The sequence below is a fragment of the Panthera pardus genome, unplaced genomic scaffold (assembly GCF_024362965.1).
Source record: "Panthera pardus isolate Hobbes unplaced genomic scaffold, ASM2436296v1 HiC_scaffold_27, whole genome shotgun sequence".
Classification (NCBI taxonomy): domain Eukaryota; kingdom Metazoa; phylum Chordata; class Mammalia; order Carnivora; family Felidae; genus Panthera; species Panthera pardus.
The window spans coordinates 74686920-74706102 of NW_026526843.1; the positions used below are offsets into that span (position 1 = coordinate 74686920).

Genomic DNA, 19183 nt, shown 5'->3' on the forward strand with positions numbered 1-19183 from the left:
AATCAAGGTTCTGGGTGAAACATGAACAAATGGTAGGCAACCAGAGGCACAAGGGAGTTGCGGAAGCCTATGAATGAGGTGGTGGAAAAAAGACACCTCCAAAATCAGGTCCAACAAATGAGAATCAGGACTTTGCAAAGCAGGAAAACACAGTTCCAAGTAAATATTATAGTTCAGCCGTCCAGATGGGGAAACTAAGGCTAGGGGTGAGAAGGTACTTGCTCAACAAAGTCACACAGTGAGCCAGTGGCTCCCTACTCCCTGCCATTTATCTAGAGCTGGAACCAGAATAGGAGGTCTGATGTTTAAGGTGTAATTTTTGTTGGAAATGTATAGACTGTCATGGAACATCATGGAATATTATAAAAAGAATTGAGCTCAACTGTCAGAGTTGGAAGAGATCAAGGAACTTGATCAATCTTACACCTTGCTTGTGGAGATGAGGGGACAGACTGGCCCAGAGAGGAAAATGGACTGGCCAAGGTCATACATCAAATTTGAGGCAGAGCTGGAGCCAGATCTCTGTCCTAGCAAGCCATGTCAGTTTATGTGCTTCATACACGCAGAGGCAACAGTTCTTCTCTTACCACTCTAGCAGCTGAATCTTTTCAAGGCAGACAGGACCCAGCAGCAGAGAACACTCCCCCTGCAATGCAAAAATGGCAGACATTTTTCTCTAATCCCTTCCCTCTCCTCAACTTGAATCCCCTACCCCTTTTTAGACATTCACAGAGTTTTGGGGTAGGGCCTTCTGTATATTCTTGAGCTAGTGGTAGAACTGGATTCTTTGTTGCCTCAGCTCACTTGTCCTTGGCAGCCACTAGTGCCACTTAATGCCCTCAGGCTAGTTAAGGACCCAAGCTCAGGCTGGCCACCTGCCACATCCCAAACACAGAAGCCAGCTAGGCTGATACAGGCCTCCTCACTCCACCCTCAGCCTTGACTTCCAGTCTAGGGCTAGACACAATTTTTCTCTCAATATCTAGACTTTTCAGGGGCAGGGAACTGCACAAAATCTGGCTTACCATTAAAAGGTTGAGGTGCCCTCTAGAGGCCTTGGAGATCCCCTCATGTTCCATGAAAGGTGAGAAATTTGGGTGAGGGTCAAACTACAGAACCAGGCCTCTCCAAAGAAAAGTGAAACAGCCTAGGGCAGGATCCTGGGTTCTGAATTCCAAGTCTGCCACCGTCACAGGCAGGCTAGGTGACCTCAGGGAAATGCCTTCCCTTCTCAGAGCAGCAGCAGACCATTCGGTAATGGGTGTAAACTGACCTCGATGGTCCTAAGGGCCAGACAGGCGGAAGAAGCCGGGGCATGGACGCTGCAATTGGCTTTCCTGGCAGGTGAGTCCCTCCTCTGGGCGCGCGCCACGGGGGCCTATCTTTACACCTAAAGTTGGGCCCCGAGAGGCTCCAAAGAGCTTTGCAGTCCCCCAGGTTTCCCAGCCTCTCCGCCCCGCCTCTCCTCGCCCGCCTTTCGCTCTGGAATAAACTGCCGGGTGGCTGCCAGGGCGCCTCAGCACGACTACACTGCATCCACGGAAATGGGACTATATGCAAAACTAAAACCGAGCTCCAAGGCTCCAGCGAGCCCCATCCGGGCGGGACCGACCCAGCGAGCTCGCCGTATCGCCAAACCATTACTCGCCCAGTGTGTTGGAGGTGGGGGGGGGGGGGGGTTTAATGGGGAGTCCCAGCGAGGGGTTCTTTACCCTCTCCGCCTCCAGCCAACACCACGCCCGCGGTTATTTGCATTTAAAGGGAAACACACCATGGAAAACAGTGGGCGGGGTGGGGCCCGCCTTCCCACTGTGGCGATTGGGCTACATGCCTGCCTATCAGGGCGCGGACGCCCCACCCTGTGGCTATGGAGTCTGCGGGGAGGGAGTATGGGGGAGCTGCCCAAAGCCTGGGGAAGGGGAGCCAGTGCAGGAGGTGAAGAGCAGCCGCGGCGGTGGCGGCAGGAACAGCAGTGGCTGCGATCTCAGCCGCAGAAGCCTAAGCTCCAGCCCCAGCCGGGGCGGCGCAGCAGACAGTAACCGGGCTGGAAACCGAACCGAGCCGGGTAAGCATTGCGCGTTGCCGGTAGCCTCCGCCTGCCCGCCGTCCGGTGCAGTCCCGCGTGCTCTGCTCTGACCGCCTTCAGGGTTCCAGGGGCTGGGCCAATCGGCGTCTGGGCCGCCCTCCGCTCTCCCTCGGAACCAGCTCTGAAGACTGGCCGGTGAGGGGCAAAGCAGAGTCCCTTGGGCGCAGGCGACTGCGGCTAGAAGGAGTGCAGATGGCGGGCAGGCGGGCAGGCTAGCCTGGGCCATGCCTCCAGGCTCTTGGGGGAGGTGGGGATGGGGCCCGCACGTGCTGCTTCACCGACCCGGGGCAGGGAAGCCGCCAGCCAGCACCCCCAGCGGTGCATTTGTAGGCCGGGAGCTCCGCAGCTTTGTTGTAGCACATTAGCTGAAACAGCTGTGTTACGTGGATATTGCTCACCCCAGCGGCCCAGCTGCCGCCCCTTCCCTCCCCTGCTCATCCCCTGCCTCCTTCTCCCCTCTGCGGATGCAGAGGGCGCGCTGGCCTGGGCCCGACGGAAACTGGCTTTGGCGTGGATTGGGCTATCTACACTGTGTGCCTCCTCTCCCAAGGAGCTCAGTTGGGCCTGTGGGCTGCCCACTTAGGAACCTCAGCCTTGCGGCCCCAACCAGCCGCACCCCCTGCTGCTGGGCCTCCAGGCGCATCTGGCGCCCGCCCCCGCGGACAAGGGGGCTGGCAACGGAGCTCTTGCTGGACCGTAGGTTAGAGCTGCAGCTCAAACTAGTCCTTGGGTTAAATCTGCAAGGCCGCTTTGTCTTCCCTCCTCGCCTCACCTCCTATCCCCTAAGAGAGAACTGGCCGCTTTTTTCTCTCCTGCCGCCCATTTAAAAATAGCGATAAACGTGGTGTTAGCGGGGTATTTATGTGCCAGAGGCCAAGGGAGCAATTATTGTAGTAGAGAACGTACCGTCTGGGTCTGTGCGAGAAAGCTAAAGAGACAGCCAAACCCTCCAACTTCGCAGTTACTTAAAATACCCAGCCTGTGAGCCGCTGTCATTGTCTGCTGCAGACACCTCTGACACTGGTGACCACCTGACTGCAGGACTTTGCCTAGGCTCCCTGGCAAAGAGGGGCTGTGCCCTCCAGGCACTCCACAGCCTAAGTGCCCAGGTAGCCACTGGACTGGCCCTGCAAAGCAGGCCTCGGTTTGGTCAGGCTAGTAGGCCCATGGGGTCAAAGGGAGCCTTCTCCAGCACCTAAACATTTCACTCTTTGGCTCTGCTGGCCTGCTGCATTGGCATGGGTATGGGCTAGGTGGAGGGCACTGCGCTATTGGACTCCCCACCCCACCTAAGGGCATTTTAGCAGAGCCTTCTCCCCCAGTGCAACTTCCCTCATTCTGCCCCACCCACAGCTCAGTCACTGCACCAGGATATGCTTCTGGCAATAAACTCTAGGCCTTTCTGAAGAACTGGAAGGAGGGAGTGACCAAGGGGCCTGGCAGGCTCTTCTTCTCGGACCTTTGACCAGCCTCTAAGGGTGGAGAACACTGTGGGCTGCAAAGCCTGGGTATTTGAGAGGATTAAATCCCTCACTTGAGGAAAGGCTAGCTGGGAACTTTGTGACACCAGCTAGGACTGCAGATACCACACTCTAGTCATATCTTCCCACTTTGACCAGGCACCAACAGAAACCAACCCTCTATTTGAAGCTGGGCATCTCCAGCTCAGGCCTGGACATGCTCTCTGCCTTGCCTCGAACCAACAGCCACCTAATATATCTTCCTTATGTAACTCCCCTCCTCACACCCAAACCCACTCACCCTACACTGCCCAAATTCTTTTCCCTCTCAGGCCTCAGCTCTGGGTCCACCTTCTCCTGGGTGTCTCTTTTGCCTGTCTCTTTAAACCCATGATAACCTCTTCTTTCTCAAAACTCTTCCAGGCTCCCTGTGTCCCTTGGCCATTTGGGGACTTAAATTAGAATAGAAGTCAAATTATAATTAAGTTTCCCTGCCTCTACTTTGTCTCCCTGATATCATGGATTTCTGGGTTATCTCAGAACCCCTCAGAGGGATAAATGAAACCTTGAAATCAGCCATAACCCCCTCAAAGCCTAGCCATGCAGAGCAGTTTATGAATGCTCCAGAAGGATTTGCTGTCTTTGTCAAGCTTTCAAGAAGACTTTTACTTCTCCAAGATGTACTTGTCCTGATATATGAAAGTGATTAGAGAAATGATACTTAAGGATAAGATATTTATTGAGTATGCCTAATGAGAATGGAGAAGGGCAATGGGTTGCAACTATAAGAAAAAAATAATGATGTTTCCCTTCAACAACAAATTCAAGATCTTGACTGCCCAGACCCCAGACTGCACATATCTTTGATTGCTGATTCATGAGCTTAGAGGCAAAGTACTGTGGAGAGAGATGAGAAATCTGTATATATAGGGGGATCACTCTGGAAGCTTTCAGAAAGTAGAGGGGTTTGGCTAGGCAAAGGGTAGTGGTAAAAGCAAAATTATGAATGAGAGTGGGTGGGTGGTAGGCAGGCTGAGAGATGTGATATAGTCTTTTCTGGTTGAGATTCTATGGCTTTAAGGTAGAGAGGAGGTTGGTGCCCAGAGATGGAGATTACCAAATGCCAGGCTGTGGAATGGGGATCTGATCTTGGGAGAAATGGGGGAAGGGGCCACTGAAGAATGGAACATTGGGAGGTTTTGATATTTGTGTGTGTGTGTGTGTGTGTAAATATGCCATAATAAAATGGGATTTTAGAAAGGGGCCTTAGAGATTGGAAACATGTTGTAAGTTGGGACTGTAAGGGGTCACTTTTAGGTCTGGACATAGAACTGAGGGGCAGGCTATCTCTAGAGGAAAGTTGTATCATGTTGGCTTCCCTTTAGCCTTGCAGGGGGTGAAATTGAAGGAGGGTTCCTAGAGCTTACATACCAATGTGGTGGAGGCTAAGTATCCCCCAGATCTCTGCTGATGCCCAAACTTCCAACTGGACAGGCCTTCAGGGAGCACCGGCTTGGACTCCTGTGCTTACAAGATGGGAATCCTGAGTCCTGGAAAGCACAGGGACTTCCCTAAGGTCACACAGCATTTAGGGATAGGCTGCTGCCTCCTGTACAGGGACTCTTACACTGTATCCTACTATCTCCAGTGGCCTCCATTTCACAAAAATCTCATTAACCAACCTCTAATCTCGCCTCACCCATTCCTCAAGAGTGAGAAGGTGCTGGGTTTAGCTTGGGGCCCTCTCTGGAGAACTCTACCTCCCCTTTCATGTCTATTTTGCTTCTTAGTCTTGGTCTGGAGCCTGTTGGGGATTGAAAGTTTCAGAAGGAGGAGAGGTAGTTGGAAGAAGTTGGAAGTCCAGTGATTCTCTCCTAGTATAGTGGAAGCATTAAAAATTCCTCAAGAACTGTTACACTCTCTGAAAGTATGTGTGTGTAGGGGGTGGAGGCAGCCCTGTTCTGCTGGTTCAGGGGAATAAGGAAATGAGATAAATAACAGCCTGGCAGGTCACTGGGTTGCTTGTGGAATCAAGGAGGGAAAAGGGGCTTCCAGCCCCCTCACTTACAGATAGGCTACTGGAGGCTAGAAGAGGACATGCCCAGTGTTATTCCATCAGTTCCTCTGCCTTGAATTCAGTCCAGGCAGATAAACTAGGCAATAAAGGTAAAGCCTCCACAGGAGGCATTCATTCCTGTGTCATTCATTCCTGGGTCATGCATCTCACACTGCCAGGAATTTTTTTTTTTTCGAAGCTAATATGAACCTGTCATGCTATACATAAACCTGTGTGCAGGCACAGACGTGTGTGTGTGTGTGTGTGTGTGTGTGTGTGTGTGTGTGTGTGTGTGTGTTGGGGGCAGCTGGCCATCATTGCTACTGCTTAACAAACCATTGGAGATTTCATGGGCATTAAACCATTTTTCCCACCCCCAACTTCTGTTCTCTGAATTAAATAATACAGAGCTTTTCATCTCCTCTCCTTGGTCTTACTTTTCAAACCTGTGCATGTGTAAATGTAACTCTAGTAAGAAAGTTAGGGAAACCAGAACCGCTGCGGAGGTGCAGGTGCCAACTGGGTGAGGATGCATTGCTTCCCCATACCTTCCCTTTTGGGATTAGGGGATGACAAGGACAATGGAGAAAATGGTACAAGGGGGCTTGGTGGGAGCAGAGGCAGACATAGTGGTGCTGCAGAGACATTTGTGACCTTTTGACATGCAGTTCTTATTGTAGAGCCTTCAATGCTTTCATCTCCTACAGGTTATTGTTTTGTTTTATTTTTTATTTTTTTCCCTGGTGAGCATCGAAGCAAGTACTAACCCAGCTTCTTCAGACAGCATTCCTCAGCCCTCCCTGCTGGGGGCTGCAACTCTTCTCAGGGGAGAGAGAGCTGGGCCAGACCAGTTCTGTTCCCCCTCCTTTCTGGACATAGAAGAAATATTTGCAGGCCAGGCCTAGTGCATCTTGAAAAAGTAAAATGTTGGGTGGGATTCTGTGGAGGGAGGCATGAGTAATGAGGCTGGGCTATAGGGAAGTGGTAGACTGAGCCCAACCAACTAGGCATGCAGGCCTCCCACTAAAGCCTAGGACCCCCAAAATCACATGCTCCCACCATGCCTCCTCTTCAGCCACTAGAAAACTGGTCATAGGTCTACCCTTCTCCTGGCTTCTTACACAGCCTGGGGTAAGCAGACCCCTAGTTCAACCTCCCATTTCCATATGGGGAAACTGAGGCCCAGAACAAGGAAAGGGTTTGCTCAAGGTTACAGAGGAGCATAAAGCACTCAATTCAAACTTTCTTCCTCTAAGTGCACTGATTCTGATCCCTTCCCAAGCCTCAGTTTTCTTACCTGGACTCTCACATAGGGTATGATATATATAGGGGAGTGAACACATGGGAAAGTCAGGGGTGTCCATTGTTCATTTGGCTCAAATGTTCCTCTTTAGGCTTTGGCTGCCTTGTCACATCTGTTTCCATGGAGTTAGCTCTCTTATTCTTCATCTGAACTGGGTGGAGGGTGGTGGCGCCGGTCTCCAGTGTCACCCTTGCTGGGTTAGTACTGACATAGTAGAAGCCTTACTATCTAGGCATGGCACCCACCTCAGATATATTCCTCTCTAAGGAAATTTGGGAGCCTGAGAGGGGAGTAGCAAGTTGGCTCCCAGAGACCCCATCATTGTAGGCAAATGGGCAGGGAACCTCAGCAGCCTAAGGAGAAAGTAGGGCATCAAGAAGGCTCACTGGTAAAGCCAATTTCTAGGGAGAAGTAGTGTCTTGGTGACCATATCTCCCAGACTAGAGAAGTCCCTGTGTATTTGGGTAGAGAAGTGAGATTAGGGAACTGCAAGGGGCATGCAGGAAGAGTGAGTCTTGAAGGTCAGGTAAAGGGGTTTGGCCCTGATCCTGTAGGCAGTGTGGAATAATTTAGTAGAGGAGTGGTGCTCTGAAGTTAGGGTTGTAAAAATGAATCTGGCAAGTGTGTGGAGGAGATGGAAGAAGGAGAGGCAAGGGGTGAGATTTCTGCATTGTGGCAGGGAAGGACCAGAGGGAGCTCAGACAAGAGGCTTGTGTCATCTTCAAAGGACATGGGCTGGCAGCTGAGGAGCTGGAGTGGTGAAGGTGGCTGCAAGTGGCCTTTTACTGAATATTTGCCAGTAACTAGAGAGTATTTTACCCTTTCCATTTATCATCTCTAATACTTGCAGTGATCCTACATGATAGGTAGCATTTTCTTTATTTTCCAGGTAAGGCATTTGAGTCTCAGGGATTTTAGGCCAATTTCTCGAACCTTATTACCTGTAAGGGATGAAGCTGGCATTTTAGTTCTGGGCTGAAAAACTCCAGCTGAATTAGATTTCAGTTGAACCAATGTTGTTTGAGGTTCTGCTCTGTGCTAGCTGTAGTGATTATAAGATGAAGGAGGGTCCATTTGAGAGAAATGAACAGACTGAGGTCTGCCTGAATGAATTACCCTATGCTGAGTATGTTAACTCATTAACTCATTTGAGGGGCTGGTAGTGGGCAAATGGGAGCCAAGGTGAGAGGGTCCATGTTGGGGTCTGTGCTGCATCTAGAGGTTATGGAATACCTTCTTGAGAGGAGGTGCTCCTTAAAGGTAACAAAGGTTTTAAGAGTGGACCTTGGCTGTGGGCTTTAGAAACGGGTGATTCAAGTTCCAGATCATCTCATAGGTCATTTCCTTTAAACTATAGCTCAAATCTGCATCTTTGTCCCCAATGGCATGTTTCTGTTTGAACCTATTTTGGCCCATCAAACTTATCTCCAAAGGAAAAGGAGAGTAAAAGAACATGTTCCACAGTTTGGTGATGGAGTTGCTGATGAGGAGAGCAGCAACAGACTGGATTGGCAGCCCTTGGATTCTGAAGTCAGCAGGCTTTCTGGAATGTGCTAGGTGGGGCCAAAACAGTAGAAGTTAAGTGAGGACTGGAAATGCTTCAGAGAAAGCTCAGCTAGTCTGGGACAGGGGATGGGAGGGAGAGATGACGGCTTTCAGGTATGAAGGCAACCTTCACAGTCCTTGCACTCAGTCTTCCTCCTTCTATTGGTAGCTAGCACAGTGCAGTAGAATGGCATTGGGATAAGGATTGCAGAGGCCTGGGAGCTGGTGTGGCTCTGTCACCATCCTACTGTGTGAACTTAGGTAAGGCTTTTCCCAAGCCTAGGCAATTTCTTTCTCTGTGACAAGGAGTTACCACCTCCCACCTAGACTGGTTAATAGATTGCTAAGAAGGGCCAAGGTGGGGATGAGGGAGTGGGGAGTGCTTTGTAAACTGGTAAGTGCCATGATTAGGTGAAGGACACTTCATTTGCATTTCCTTTGGTGTTGGTGCATTTAGCTGAGTTTGAATTGTTGACCTTTCTGGCCTATGCTATGGAACTTAGCTAGTTGAAATTCCCAGATAATCCAGAGCTACTAGCCAATAGCTGACTTGAGGCAACAGTTTGGGTCCCTGAGTTTGGCTAAAAGAGTAGCTAAAGCCTCCTGTGAGATAACTACATAGTCACCCTCATTTACCATTTGGGGCAACTGAGACCCAAAGAGTTTTGGTGACTTACCCATAAAGGCCTGGAGTATACCCTTCTCAATCCTGACTGAGGTAGTTTCTCTAGAAATTGTCCAAGTATGGTTTGAAGAAAATATTTTAAAAATTAATTGCTATGTTTTTGAGCCTCTGTTATATAATGAATTTTATTTGGTACTTTAAATACATTGATGTGGTTCCTTACAATAGTTTTAAGAGGTAGACACTCTCAGTAGCCTCATTTTCCAGGTGAGGAAACTGAAAGAACTTTCTAGATTTCCCCCAGGTAGGCAGAGCTGATTATAGTGCAGAACTGGCTGCTCTTGGGGGGGTGCTCCCTATCCTCATCACTCCCTCCTTAGTTACCCCCCCACACACATGGGCAAGATGGGCCCAGGGTAGTCTTGCCCCAGATACTGCTTGGTGGAAGTCATGAGAACTATGAGTGGTTGAGGTCATGCCTCTGGAGCTACTGCATGAATCCACACACTTCTTTCCTGAATTCTAAGTTGGCCCAGCTGGCCCCAGGAAGCTGAGCTGGGAGCAAAATATGTAAGGCTCAGGCCGCAGCTGTTTCCTTCTCACTAAGAAGTGTTCCTGGGGCAAGTTTGTGGCTTGTATCCTGCTTGTGTTTTGAGAGGAAAGGAGAAGAAAGGATCTCTGCCCTAATAGCCAACATTCCACTGGTCCCAGCATGGCCTGAGGCTGGGCCTGAGAGCAGAGATGGCCACAGCCCACTCCCTACCAATGATAGTAGCAACTGCAATAAACAGCCCCTGTGAGGGACCACAGAGTAGCCTTAGAGTGTTCCCTTACCCAACATTCCACCTGAAACTTAGCCACACAGGTTGTGAAACCTAAGGCATTATGGGTATCTGTGGGGAGCTTTGTGGCCCTGGGAGGGACAAGGCAGGGAAATGGGAGACAACACAGTTTTAAGTCTGGTCCTTTCCAGCAAAAATGACCCTGGTCCTAGTTAGGAGGAGGGCCTGAAGCTGGGGGGAGAGAATCCTAGTCCCAGAGACATCCCTGCCTACTTCACCTACTCCCACCACACATACACAGAGGACTTTGTATAAAACCACACTCATGTCTTTAAAATCCCCTCACACTTGGCTCCTCCTTAGCATGGCCAAGGCAGCTGGTCCCTAAGGCTCCCCACAGTGAATTCCTTACCCAAATAAGTGGCCTTTTATACATGGTCTGCTATTTCCTAAGAAAGTGGGATCTGACCTGGAAGGTGGTAATAACAGTAATGTCAATCTTTCTCATTTGCACTGCACTTTACAAAATGTGTGTGGTGTCCATTATCCCATCTAATTCTCATACCACTGTAGTGATCTCCATGTCACAAGTGTCCAAGCCTAAGAGGGGTACCTTGGCTTGTTCAGAGTCCCCTGGCATGGTCTGTAACCCAGCCCTGCAGCCCATGTCTTCTTCCACAACACATTGCAGATTCCTGTGGCAGGGAAGTAAATGATGTAGAAAGTAGTATGCTGGCCTTTACCCCAGAGAAGCAAAATAGCAAAGGTAAGAGAAGGCCCTAGGAATTTCCCTCCAGCCAAGGCATCAAGGTTCTGAAAAGCAGCTCTCTTTAAGATTCAATGTGCAGAATTTCTCTGTTCATAAGAATTCCATCCCTAAACCCAGCAGGACAATTCAGCCTTCTATCCACAAGGATGTTTAGATCCATGAGGTTTTTCACTTGGCCCTTGGTCTTCCTTCATGCCCAGCCACACTTACTAGTCTCCTTCATCCCTCCCTCTAAATCATTGTCATTTTTACTCAATCCTGTCTGAAAAAGCCTAGATTGAATGCCTCCTCCTCAATGCAGCTTTTCTGAACCCAGGGGGGTGTCTTTCTGCTTTTCAGATTTATAGTGGGGTATGATAACAAGGTATAAATAATGATACTCCATCATGCATCTTAAGCAATAATGGGGGCTCTTCTTTAAGGCTTGTATTATGTTGTGCCTTCAGACTGTTATATATAGTACCCTCTCCCTATTAGCCTAGGAACTCCCCCAAAAGCACTGGCTACCTTGTAGAACTGAGCTTAATGTCTATCACTTACCAAATGTTCAGAAGAGGTTTGTTTCATAAATTCCACAGAGGGGAATACAATTTCATAAACAACTCCACTCCTGCTATTCCATGTCTAGCACCATAATGACAACACTGTCAATAATTTCAGGGCTGAAACAAAATCTGTTATTTGAAAAGTGTGGAATTCACATAGATGATAGGGCCCCTATTCCCATATGACCCCTGAGGAAAGGACTCTGAGTGGTTGTGTGTGTATGCATGATTGTATATTTGTGGGGGATGGCATTGTCTATTGTAAGGCTATCAGTTGCAGGGCTGAGGTAAAACAATATCATGTAAAAATATGTCATCTAGGAAAAAAAAAACTGAGTAAATGACAATACACATCTCTGCAGAGAAGGGATCAGATATTTTTTTCTCTTTTATTTTCTGGATAACCAGCCATTATCTTGCTCCAAGTTTAATATTTCAGTTATGCAGAGTGCTCCTGATGGGAGTTGGGATCACACTGATGATTCAAGTGTCAAGTCAAGCAAGGCACAGGGAGCAAAATTCATGTTTGAAGGACAGGATCAGGGCTCCAGGAGGGTTCTTCCAATGACTTCAGGGGCTAGTTAGCTACCAGTCTCTCTCCACCCCAAAGCTGGTCCCTAGTCTTCTACTGCAGGTGAATGTGTGAGTCTTATTACTGTTGCAACCAATTACAGGGCTGATGTGCTGGCAAACTACTCCAGGGACACCAGCAATGCTTGTCTGTCTCTTTCTGGCTCCCAGCAGTTGTTCTGCCTCCCCTCCTTCCTTAGCTCCCTGTCTGCTTGTGGCTACCCTACAGAGAAGGGAAACAGTGGTAAGGAACTTTCCAGGGAGAGGTCATGAGTTTTAGCAGGCTGGTCACTGATCCATCTGTCAACCAGCTTCAGTCACTAGAATGAATATATCAGACTTGGGGTGGGGGACATGTGTTGGGGTGTGTGTGATGGATAGTCTTTATTCCATCTCTGTGGCATTTGGATATTTGGAGAATTTGGGAGCCTAGACCAGAAGGGTGTGCCTTGTACCAGGTTTACTTATTTAATTGCTATTGAGAGCCTTACTTACAGACCAGGAATGTGGATCACGTGGAGTTATGTCTTCAAGGAGTTCCCTTTCTAGATAGGGAACTAGATGGGAGCCAAAATAATGAGGGGAGTAGAGAAGACATAGTTTGCCTCATGGTTCTAAAATGGAAATTGGGGTTTCCAGTTACCAAGAACCACATTATTTTTTTCCCAGTAGGACAGTCAATAGAGAGTCTGACCTAGACCCACCCCTCACATAACCACTATGAAGGGGAAGTATTGCTGGGCCTTTTGGACCAAGGGTACTGAAGTCCATAGAGTGCCTTGCCCAGAGGCCACCATGCCTTTTTAGCAGATCCTGGATTATAGCTCTGGAATGTGGGCCTGTGAGGCTCCTACTCTGGGCTTCTGACAGTCTGAACATGGGCATGCTACAATTTAGGGAGCCTGTGGGGAAGAAGTGGAACTTCAGGTCTACTTTTCTTTCTAACCCCACGAAAAATATCTGTGAGAACCCAGACTAATGTGAAATTGAGGCCTGAATCTTGAAGAGCCCAGTTAGGACTGAATGGGCTGTTTGGCAAAAATTCTGTGTCATCCTAGCTGACCTTCCTGTTGCCTTTCCTACCTCCCCCTTCCTACCCCTTTTGATAACTACTCCTGCAGTCAATAGCACAACTGGGCATTTCCCACAACTGCAGTTCCTCCTGCCCAGTGCTCTCCTGAGCTTAGGGTGGCCTGAAGGGAGTGGACCTAGTGAGGGGTTGGGGTGATGGCTGCCTGTTGTTCAGGGTTATGTTGCCTTGGGGCCCAGGGGAGGCTGGCCCAGCAAGCCAACCATATGGGTTGCATTAAGGTTTTTCATACATTTTCTTTTACTTTCTTTCTTGTTCCACTTAAGCCTGAAATAAAAGACACCTGTGAAAACAAACATAGCCTGGACGCTTGCTTAGCAGTACACTCTCTCTATCTTTGTTTCTCTCATCTCCTCTAGGTCCAACTGTGATGCTTCCTGACGGATGATAACAGTGCCTGGAAGCCAAAGGACTGCTTTTTTAGCTGAACATACCTGAGTTGTCCCCATAACCATGGAGACTGGAAAGGATGAAGCTTCTCAGGCCAAGGGAGCAGCAGCCTCTATGGACACCCAGGACCAACGGGCAGAGAAAGGAGCCAAGAACAATGCAGCTGAGATGACAGAAGAGCCAGTGTCAGAGCCACCCTCATCTGGCCCAGGTAGGCTGAAGAAAACTGCCATGAAACTTTTTGGTGGCAGGAAGGGTATCTGTACCCTGCCTAGTTTCTTTGGAGGGGGGCGAAGCAAAGGTTCTGGGAAAGGCATCTCCAAGAAGGGTCTTAGCAAGAGCAAGACCCTTGATGGCCTGACTGAAGCAGCCCATGGCCCTGAAGACATTGTCAGTGAAGGAACCAGATTTGCCTTACCTTTGCCTGAATCACCTTGCCAACTTCCCAGTTCCCAGAGTGCCCATGGGGTTTTGGAGACAGGCTCCAAAAGCAAAACATCTGTGGCTGGAGCGACAGACAAAGCTGGGACTGAGAAGGTTCCCTCTGTGCCCAAGCCAAAGAAAGGCCTGAAAGGTTTTTTCAGCAGTATCCGCCGTCACCGGAAAAGCAAGGTCTCTGGGGCTGAACAAAATAAGCTAGGGACCAAGGGGTCTGAAGGGGCCAGAGCCAGGCCTCATGAACGTGTAAGCTCAGCCCTTCTGCCCTGTGCTGGGGATATCCTCCAAGCCCGCAGAAAGGAAAATGCCAAAACCCAAGATGCCCCTGAGTCAAAAGTTTCTTTAGTACCAGAGTCTTCTCCAGCAGTCACTGAGAAGACAGCTTGTAAAGATACAGAAAAACCCATGGAGGGCTTTACCTCAGCACTTCTGCAGTCCAAGTCTGCCTCTGAAGCCAGTGGCCCAGAGGAGCCCCACAGTCCAAAAACAGGGGAGAAATTGGTAGCAGAAGAGGTAAATCCACCAAATGGCCCTGTTGGGGACCAGCTGAGCCTCCTGTTTGGAGATGTCACATCCCTGAAAAGTTTTGACTCACTGACAGGTTGTGGTGACATCATAGCTGAGCAGGACATGGACAGTATGACAGACAGCATGGCCTCTGGAGGCCAGAGGGCAAATCGAGATGGGACCAAGAGAAGTTCCTGCCTGGTGACCTACCAAGGAGGTGGGGAGGAGATGGCCTTGCCAGATGATGATGATGAGGAAGAAGAGGAGGATGAGGAGGTAGAATTAGAGGAAGAAGAAGAGGATGTCAAGGAGGAAGAAGATTATGACTTAGAGTATCTGTGGGAAAGTGCCCAGATGTACCCAAGACCCAATCTGCATTTAGGCTACCATCCCATCACATCTCCAGGAGAGCATGGATACATGCTCCTTGACTCAGTTCGATCTTATCCTGGCTTAGCCCCTGGGGACCTTTTGACTCCTCAGAGTGACCAGCAAGAGTCTGCCCCCAATAGTGATGAGGGTTATTATGACTCCACAACACCTGGATTTGAGGGTGATTCAGGTGAGACCTTAGGGCTTGTCCGCAGGGATTGCCTACCCCGAGATAGCTACAGTGGAGATGCCCTGTATGAGTTCTATGAGCCAGATGATAGTCTTGAGGCCTCCCCACCTCTGGATGACTGTCTTTATGACCTCCATGGTCGCAGCTCTGAAAAATTTGACCCCTTCTTGAACTTTGAGCCCTTTTCTTCCTCTCGGCCACCTGGGGCAATGGAGACAGAGGAAGAACGGCTAGTGACCATACAGAAACAGTTGTTATATTGGGAGCTTCGGCGAGAGCAGCTCGAGGTCCAAGAGGCTCAGGAGGCACGTGCCCGAGAGGCTCACACCAGGGAGTCTTATACCCAAGAAACTCATGCCAGGGAGACCCATGCCCGAGAATCTCATGTCAAAGAGGCCCAAGCCCGAGAGGCCTATGCCAGGGAGACCTGTGCTAGGGAAGCACATGCCCGAGAGGCCCATGCTCAAGAGGCTCAAGTCCGGGAGGTTCAGGCCTGGCAAGAGAAGCCCATCATGGAATATCAGATGAGGCCCTTAGGCCCATCAGTGATGGGCCTAGTGGCAGGGACATCAGGGGCCTCTCAGACTTCCCACCGGGGAACCACCTCAGCTTTCCCTACCACTGCAGGCAGTGAACCAGACTGGAGGGACTTCCGTCCTCTAGAGAAACGTTTTGAGGGAATCTGCTCCAAGAAAGATCAAAGTACCTGTCTAATGCAGCTCTTCCAAAGTGATGCTATGTTTGAGCCAGACATGCAAGAAGCAAATTTTGGAGGATCTCCCAGGAAGGCTTACCCTACTTATTCACCCCCTGAGGATCCAGAGGAAGAAGAGGTTGAGAAGGAAGGGAATGCCACTGTGAGTTTCTCACAGGCCCTTGTGGAGTTCACCAGCAGTGGAAACCTCTTCTCCAGCATGTCCTGCAGCTCTGACTCTGACTCATCCTTCACTCAAAACCTCCCTGAGCTACCCCCTATGGTGACCTTTGACATTGCTGATGTGGAACGGGATGGGGAAGGCAAGTGTGAAGAGAATCCTGAGTTCCAGAATGATGAAGACCTTGCAGCCTCCTTGGAAGCTTTTGAGCTGGGCTACTACCAGAAACACACATTCACCAACTACCACAGCCGATTCTACCAAGGTCTGCCCTGGGGTGTGAGCAGTCTCCCTCGGTACTTGGGACTGCCTGGCATGCACCCTCGACCTCCACCTGCTGCCATGGCCCTCAACAGGAGAAGCCGCTCTCTGGACACTGCAGAGACCCTGGAGCTGGAGCTCTCAAATTCCCACCTGGCCCAGGGATACACGGTGTCTGATGAGCTTCAGTTTCATCAGGAAGATTCAAATGAAGAAGAAGAAGAAAAAGAAGAAGGAGGAGGAGGAGGAGGAGGAGGAGGAGGAGGAGGAGGAGGGGAGGGGGAAGGAGAAGAATGGGGACGAGACAGTCCTTTGTCCCTTTATACTGAACCACCAGCGGCCTACGACTGGCTTGCCTGGGCTCCCTGTCCTCTCCCAATGGGGCCAGGCCCTGCCTGGATAAGTCCCAGCCAATTGGATGAGTCTTCTGGCCCATCTCCATATGGGCAGACAACCTGTTGCATACCTCCTGTGGCCATGTCAATGTTGCTCTCAGTATCAGGGCCAGAGCTAAGGGTACCTGGGATATCCAGGCCTCAGCTAGCTCGGCCTTCACACCTACCACTTCCCATGGTCCCTTGTTATAACCTGCAGCCACAGGCCTCTCAGAGTATGAGAGCCAGGCCTCAAGATAGGCTGTTGCCTATTGATGAGCCCAGTTGCTCCTCCAGTTCTGGAGGCTTCAACCCCAGCCCTCTGTCCCAGGCCAAGCCTGTGGGCATCACTCATGGCATCCCTCAGCTGTCCAGGGTCCAGCCTGAGCCCCAACAGCCTCAACCCATTCACTACAGGGCTTCCAGCCTTGACCTGTCAAAGGAGAGGGCTGAGCAAGGTGCCTATCTCGCCACCAGCTACTCCTCCACTGCTGTGAATGGAAACCTAGCTGAGTAGTCATCATCTATTCTGGAGTAGGGGCATGGGGCCTAAGCATGTGATTGGGGATCAGGGGTTGAGCAGAGGGGTGGGGGGTGGGGGTTGCTATTTAACTTGAAAATCCTTTTGGCCAAGGAAAGCTCCTATGAGTTTTTGGCTTTGTTTTCCCACTTCCCTCTTCTGCCAATCTGTGGTCACATTCAGCTTGAGTACATCTGCCCTGGGAGGCTACTGCTGCTCTGTGCTCCAGTTTTCCCTTTTGGGGTTTCTTGTTGCCCATGCAGGATTTGAGATGCTGTACTTTTGTGACTATTCCAGTTGCCCAGTTAGTGATTATATACATAGCATGCATCCTTGACACAGGCTGACCCGTTAATATCCCTGCCACCCCCCCTACACACAGTGAATGATGCACCACTGATGAGCAGCCAGGTCTGCATTGCTTCCCACTTAAGGACAGAGGGCTTGTTTGCTATTAACAATGTGAAATAATGGTACAGATCCTCTCCACCCCCACTCCCTTCAGTCTTGGCATAGCTGCCACCATTACATCAGATGATTATATAATCTGTTCACCCCAGCTAGCTGCCCTTAGAGAGGATCAAGTAGCATGTGTCTTACTGCCTATTGCTGTAGACTTTGGCATCGTAACCAGATGGGGGCCTTTTAACGTGGCCTATGATAACTTGGGTTGAAGGAAAAAATTCTAATCCCCTTAATGGAGTGATCAAATTCATCCATTTGGAAACAGAAGGCAAAATAGGGTTCTGTTGTAGATACTGCCATAAGTCTTGAGTTGTGGAATGATAGGATTTTTTTTCCTTCTTCCTCTCTTAAGCTTGTGACTGCCTGAGTTGCAGACACTTTTGATTTTTTTTTTTTTTGTATCCAAAGGAAATTTTCATAATCTCATCACAAGGGACATAGTCTTTTAATTGAGACACAGGGAGAGAAGTAACCTAAACTAAGCTTGGCTATAGGGGGTTGGGTTTTTTGTGGGTTTCAGGGGAAGAATAGGAAAAGGAGTTCCATTTGTCCCAGTTGTCAGGGGAGAATTTTAGACATTACAAAGCTCAAGGAAGCCTAGCTTCTTAGAAGAGAAAATTCCTTCTCCCCAAAAAGCAAAATTTCCTTAAGCCTTGCCCACCCCTTCATTTGGTTGCTATAAAGAGGCTCAGAGGCACCAGGCTAGCACTCCCAAGAGACAGGATACCAAAGGCATCTAGGCTGCTGTTCTGGTCTCTCTAAAGAACTTTCATTTTCCAATTAGCATCCTCAAAGGACTGACCTTCATGAGAGGAAAGACTGTGATCTGTCCTCACTCTGCCAAGCTGCAGGTTTCTGATTTGCATGGGAATTGCAGCCCTATATGGAGTGAATGGTACACTCCCTTCTGTACCCACAGTTTTCATGTTTAACTAGCTTGGAAATGCTGGTGTGGAAGAGTTGCTGTCAGGAAGGCATTGCAAAAGGCTAATCTAACCTGGCTCAACCTCTCATTAATCACCAGTAAGAGAGGGTTCCTTTTAATTTTTTTATTGGAAATAGAATATAGAACATGTTTTGCCTGGTTGTGTTGACCCAAATTATAATCTTTGCCCCCCAACCCTGGCTCCGCTTATCTCCATGCCTGTTAGAAGGTCAACAGGGCTCTTGGGAACAGAGGCTGTTGGCCCCCTGAGTCAAGGTGACTTTATGGGAAACTTCCCCTTGGCCAAGGAATGTGTTTGTGCTGGTCTTTGTCACCATTTCTCAGATTGGGGTTGGTAGTGCTCCTTCCCACAAAGAGTAAATCTATCTGATAGAAGCTACACACCTGGAAGCACCACAAAAGTTGGCATGACACCAACAGCACTGCTCAAGAGACCCAGACCAGCTCTTCGGGCTAACTCTGTCTGTATTGTGAAGAAATACATCCCTCATGGAGTTAGAGAAAGAAAGAGCATGAGGAAGGCCCTCCTCACCCCAAGCACAGCATTCCAGAAGAGAAATGCCCAAATTCCAACCATTTGGCCTTTTACCGAAGTTTCCCTGGGAGGGTAGGGCTGAAGTAGGCCTGGCTGTTTGGCAGAAAGTACACCAAATGCGTTTACAACAAGGGAAACCCTGCTACTTGCCTCCTCTCTCTCTGCTTGTCCTTCAGGGCAGTTCAAGCTCCTATCTGTATGTGGACTGTGCTGGCCATAGCAGGTAGTAGAGCCATCACCAGCCTTCAGAGTCTACTGGGCCACCAGCCCATGAAAAGAAAAAGTAGGTGGTCAGCCTTTGGCCAAGGGCAGAGGGCTGCCCTCAGTGAAAAGAGGGCAACAAGACATGCTGCCCCTGAGGGGAGAAGTCATAGTCCTGACACACATTGCTTGGCTTTGGAAGGTCACATAGCACAGAGTAGGGCCTAGAACTGAGCAACACCTCATGGTTTGGACATTACTGCCTTCAAGTCCTTTCA

The 19183-nt window shown here is 49.5% G+C and overlaps 1 protein-coding gene across 1 annotated transcript; it reads left to right on the plus strand.

Annotated features, from left to right (window-relative positions):
• Positions 1-1873: 1873 nt before the first annotated feature.
• AMER1 (APC membrane recruitment protein 1) lies at positions 1874-18343 on the plus strand. Its single transcript, XM_053891549.1, has 2 exons — positions 1874-2065; positions 13191-18343. Exon 2 carries the CDS (start codon positions 13285-13287, stop codon positions 16753-16755), a length of 3471 nt encoding a protein of 1156 aa, XP_053747524.1. The 5' UTR covers positions 1874-2065; positions 13191-13284; the 3' UTR covers positions 16756-18343.
• The last annotated feature ends 840 nt before the right edge of the window (positions 18344-19183 follow it).

Coding starts and splice junctions, on each gene's coding strand:
- AMER1 (XM_053891549.1), top strand. CDS start 13,285: ATGGAGACTGGAAAGGATGAAGCTTCTCAGGCCAAGGGAGCAGCAGCC.